Source organism: Branchiostoma belcheri, unplaced genomic scaffold (assembly GCF_001625305.1).
Source record: "Branchiostoma belcheri isolate BF01 breed outbred unplaced genomic scaffold, Haploidv18h27 scaffold1, whole genome shotgun sequence".
Classification (NCBI taxonomy): Eukaryota; Metazoa; Chordata; class Leptocardii; order Amphioxiformes; family Branchiostomatidae; genus Branchiostoma; species Branchiostoma belcheri.
The window spans coordinates 7,272,060-7,277,604 of NW_017802379.1; the positions used below are offsets into that span (position 1 = coordinate 7,272,060).

Genomic DNA, 5,545 nt, shown 5'->3' on the forward strand with positions numbered 1-5,545 from the left:
AACTTTATAATGCATACATTACAAGACTGCGACAAGAATGATCTTTCAGCATATCATCCAAGTTCATACGGCTTGAAAACCATTTCTAAAAATTGAGTTTGCTTGGCATGAAGAAGGCAATGTTGTGCTATTATTCAGAAACATAAATTATGCATTTAAGACTGGTGATTATCATATTAATGCAAATACTTCTAATGCAAATATCTTTGGTGGGGTGCGCTTTAATATCATGATATGTCAGTCACAAAGTCATTTTGGTTGTTTTGAATTATTGACTTGCCTTTGATGAAGGTGCCTTTATAATAATAAATGGTGGAAATTAGCTTTTAGATCTCGTAAATGTTCTTGGTGTCACATCTCCTTCGTGTTGTTTGTTAAGGTACATTTTGTAACTTTCTAATCCTTTTTAGGTTCTTGAGAAGCCCAAGAGGATGAAGGAGATGTCTTGTCACTCACCAGACAATGACACAGTGTATCTTATTGTGGGAGGAGGTAGGATAATTCCTTATCACGTATTATGCATACTGTTCTAGAACCTAATAATAATGAATATTGTAAATTACTGACCTACATTGCAAGATATTAGATGAATGCACACGTTGCTACAATGTTCTCCTTCCTTATATAAAGCCATGCAAAAGGAGCCCAAAATTTCATAAAATTATCAGTAGATTGGCTGAATCATAGATGATGAGTAGGTTCTTTTATATCAATTGGTTTGCTATGTTGCCTTTACTCACTATGTACGACTGTACATTGTAACATTCTTATGCCATATGATGGATCCCCTTTGTTTAGGTGGTGCTGCTATAACCTGTGCAGAGACCCTCCGACAAGAAGGTTTCAAGGGGAGGGTTGTCATGGCAACCAAGGAGCCACACCTACCCTATGACAGGCCCAAACTGAGCAAGGTCAAAATCACCTTATAAATATATGATGTTTTGTCTGATAAAAAAAGACATACTGTTGACCCATTAGGAGTAGTTGTTCTGAAACTCCTATTTAAAGGACAAATAAATTAATTACAGTTTAGGTGCCTTTCAACCCAAAATCCTATTTGCAAAAGGTGATCCATTGGTTTCTACCAGTCCTGCACACATAGGGGTGATATTTGACCCAAATCCATGTTCCTCACCTCACCTCACCTCACCGGTCCCATAGCAGTCTGTCCTGCCGTCGGGGCAACTAAACTGTCCACAAGAGTTATCCACCCAGGGCGGTTCTCAGCCAGACTTGTCAGGTGACTCAGGGGATGTCCTGTCCATTCCTTAAGGTCACTTGTCCATGTTCACGTTCACTTAAATATCATGCTTTTTATCTTTTATGTTTCAAGTTTCTAATATTAACGTCTTACCTTTTTCAGGCACTAGATTCTACAGGAGAGGCCTTGGCACTCAGGGACAAGAACTTCTTCTCTGTGTATGACATTGAAGTTCTAACAGAGAAAGAGGTGAGGCAAATGTTTGGGAAACATCATTTGATGGATTTTTCCTGAATGTCTTGCCTTTTCATCATTTGATGGAATTTTGATGCTGCTCCAGGCAGACAAAACTTTTGCCCAATTTGTCATCTTTCATGGACAAAAATCAGCATGTAAAGATATGGAAAGAGATACAAACTTGGGTCATGAAACAAAGCTTTAGAGTCTACCAGCAAAATTTTCACCTCAAAATGCAGGAAATAGCAGAAAAAAGCATGCCACTCGGACCCCCATGTCTTACACCTTCAGTGCTTGACATAATGTAACGTCAAACAAATTTTGAGATGATGGAAAAAAGTCTGACAGTGTGTTGCTAGGAATGTGTTTACTAACAGAGTCTTACTCCATTTCTTTCCCCCAGGCCACGTCTGTTGACTGTCCCTCTAAGGTGGTGACATTTGCAGATGGTCAGACTATAGCTTATGACAAACTCCTCATCGCAACAGGTGGCAAGTGAGTTCTTTGTCCTTTTTCAATTCTACTGTATACTCTAATTGAAAAGTCTTTAGACATAAGGCATAAGAAAACTTTATGAGCATTTTCAGACTCAAAAAATCTGAACTATCACTAATTTGGGAACCATGATTGACATTTTTCATAGTACATCAAGTAACAGGACAGACATGGTAAAACAAATGTGATTTCAACATTGACACTGGCCTTGTATCATATTTGAAACTGTTAACATCAATGGAAATCATATGACATTCATGAAAATGATTGTGCATGTTATTGAATCTTTGGAAAGCATTTGGTGTAGTAACCTGTTTTCTGCACGTAGTTGTACTGCAGAGAAGAAAAGCTGATCCAGAGAAAAGAACTTTGCAACGGAATTGATGTGCCCTATGTGGCAGGGACTGTCATTTTCATATAGGACAGTTCAGCCATAGCTAAAGCTGTAGTGCTGATATCAATTAGGATCTTACCATCATGGTCCATATTGATGGAAGGATGCCAAACATACCTGTTTGCTTTAATCACAACAAATTGCATTCGACAGTAACATCCCCCCTTCTCCCACAGACCACGCCCCTGCACCTCTCCTGGCAGTGACCTACAGAACGTTTGCCTACTCCGCAGTCCTACAGATGGCAACTACATCTCACAACAGGGCCGCGGCAAGAAGGTGGTCATTGTGGGGACAAGCTTCATTGGTACAGTCATTTCTACATCATTTTAACATAATTTTTGGAGAACATTGCAGAAAATTATTATTGAACCTTTATTTGAAGCTATAATACATAGATGTCATTTTAAGATTCAATGTTACATTTTTGTTACTCCTTGTACCAGTTTTTGTGAGAACGTTGCAGCAAATTCAACCCTTTTGAAACTATAAAGCATTGATGTCATTTTAAGATTTTATGTTACATTCGTTGTTGTTACTCCTGGTCCATATCAGGTATGGAGGTAGCAGCATACTTTGCGGAGAAGGCATCGTCAGTGTCTGTTATCGGGGTCAGCAGTACTCCATTTGGCAGGGTCTTGGGGGAACAAGTGGGCAGTATGCTCAGAAAGGTACAACATATATCTCATATGTGCCTTGAAAGAGTGATTTTTGCCATTATTTTTACACTTCTTTGAACCTTCATTTGGTTACATAATGTAAGTCTAAAAGGTTTCTTGTGTTTTTACAGATGCATGAAGACAAGGGAGTGAAGTTCTACATGAACAATGGAGTGGTAGAGTTCAAAGGGGAAAATGGCAAAGTAAGATCTGTATTTATGGTTCACTTGTACTTTTTGTAAGCATTTGATATCATAGATTCTTAAGTAAAATCAGATTTGGAGTGTTTAGGTAGACATACATGGAAATTCAACTATTTTGATGTTAGATACACTGTTTACTACTTCTCTACCATGAAAATTATCTCCAAGTAACTCAGTTTTCATGACCGAAGTGTGTAGAAGGTTTCCTTCAAATTTGTCTCACATGTACATGTTGCTCCTCCTAGCTGAAAGAAGTAGTACTGCAGTCCGGAGAGACCCTCCCAGCAGACTTGTGCATTGTTGGCATCGGGGTCACACCCAACACTGAGTTCCTCAGCGACAGCGGCATTGAGATGACCAAGGGGGCCTTGGATGTGGACAAGGTACTAACATCTATAAACTATATCCATTGTTTATTTCCCAGTACACATACTTTTCAAGGATGAAATTATCAGGAACTTTTATGATCCATAGGTCAGCATCCCTGATTTGGGACCAGAAGGTCTAGAATGCAATCCCTGGCTGTTGTAACTGTTGAGTTTTGGGCCTCATTCAACTACCTCATTTTAATGTTGGACAGTGGAAGTTGAATTTTCCTGTACCATTGTATGCCTATCTTTCTTTATTTCTGAAACTTTACCACATTTGAGTAAGGATTGATATAACAGGTGACTATCACCTTTTCAGGATGTCAATCCTGCCTGAGACCAAACTGTAAGGTTTGAACAACTCACACAAGGAAGGACCCCTACACTTTTGAGATCTTTAACATGCTTGAGGAGTGTCTGTCCTCAAACATGGGACCTCCGGCTTTACATACTATCCGAGAGGAGGTCCCTAACCAAAGCTAGTTCCTCCCAAGGACACAACAAAGAGCCTGCCAGGGATTTGAACTCAGGACCTTCAGAACCTCGAGTTAACAACCCTGACCACAAGACCACCTTGCCACCACTTGTCTTGAAACATTAGAAGTTTTGTTGAAAGTTGAAGTGGATGAAGAGACAGTGACATTAATTTTTCCATTTCTGTATCCATCTGTTGTTCAGACAATGCAGACCAGTCAGGACCATGTGTTTGCAGCTGGTGACATCGTACACTTCCCACTACCCATGGCAGATGGAGAGAAGGTTACCATTGGACACTGGCAGCTCGCTAAGGCACATGGTGAGGAATTTCTAGCTGTCATAAAGGCTTGGTTACTTGAGGATAGTCCTGTCCTTACTATCAGATTGTTACAGAAAGAGCAGCTGCACAGCTACAGGAACTCAATATAGGCGCGGGTTGTCCATATCTTCTTGCAGTAGTGCCTTAATGCTTAAACCCTTTTTTTTTTTACCTTTTAGCTAAAACAGATTGTTGTTGTTGTTTTTTTATCTCTCTCCGCGCTATTTTTCTGGTGTGCCCTAAATGTTGTGTCAAAAATGATTTGTGTCCAGGTCGGTGTGCAGCTTTGAACATGCTGGGTCAGGGTGTGGAGTTCAACAGTGTTCCCTTCTTCTGGACCATGCAGTATGGCAAGAGCCTCAGATATGCTGGTACATGTACTTACTGTATCTTCCCAATGTTACATGTTCTTTCTTTTAAAACCTCGGAAGTATGTTCACTCTGCATGTACCATATCACAGAAAATGTTGGTGACAAACTACTAAAGAAATGAAATTTTTACTCATGCATGCTAAGGGATTTTGAATATGGTTACATGCCCTCCAATGATATTTAGACGTTTCAGCCTACTGAAACCTGGTATTGAACATGTCTATATCCGCATGCCTTATGTTGTCCTGGTGCAGGCCATGGTGCTGGATTTGAGGATGTTGTGATAGAAGGCAGTCTGGATGACATGCAGTTTGTGGCCTACTATCTCAAGTAAGTTCTCACTTTGATATAGTACAACAAATGTACATCATATACATAATGAGGGTTTGATATTAAAATGATATGTAACAGTAAACATGGCATTAGTTTACCATAGAAATAGACCAAAATGTACCTATTTGTGAACAGTGACGTATACCAAACATATAAAGATTTAAATGAGATACTTAGTACTCTTTTTTCTTGCAATATCTTTTCTCCCTTGTGCCCTTTCAATTCCCTGATGTCAATAACATTTTTCAATAACAAAATGTACCAAGGACATTATATATAATATTATATATATAATGTCCTTGAATGTACATTAAAAAATGGGTTCAAGTGTGATATTTACCAGACAGATTTTAAAATGATTTGACTGTGCTATCCCAGGGGAGATGCTGTGTTAGCTGTAGCCAGCATGAACAGGGACCCAGTAGTGGCCCAGGCTGCAGAGATCATGCACTCTGGAAGAACTCTGTCCAGGGCAGATGCAGAGTAA

General features: G+C 39.5%; 1 protein-coding gene across 1 annotated transcript in view; it reads left to right on the forward strand.

Moving 5' to 3' along the window:
* The window catches only part of LOC109462799 (apoptosis-inducing factor 3-like), a 21,360-nt gene extending 15,815 nt beyond the window's left edge, over positions 1-5,545 (forward strand). The window contains exons 10-21 of the mRNA XM_019759448.1: positions 411-492; positions 799-911; positions 1,364-1,450; positions 1,842-1,933; positions 2,504-2,634; positions 2,883-2,998; positions 3,118-3,189; positions 3,435-3,572; positions 4,236-4,353; positions 4,626-4,724; positions 4,980-5,055; positions 5,437-5,545. Coding sequence (XP_019615007.1) covers positions 411-492; positions 799-911; positions 1,364-1,450; positions 1,842-1,933; positions 2,504-2,634; positions 2,883-2,998; positions 3,118-3,189; positions 3,435-3,572; positions 4,236-4,353; positions 4,626-4,724; positions 4,980-5,055; positions 5,437-5,545 — 1,233 coding nt within the window. The remainder of the gene's footprint in view (positions 1-410; positions 493-798; positions 912-1,363; positions 1,451-1,841; positions 1,934-2,503; positions 2,635-2,882; positions 2,999-3,117; positions 3,190-3,434; positions 3,573-4,235; positions 4,354-4,625; positions 4,725-4,979; positions 5,056-5,436) is intronic.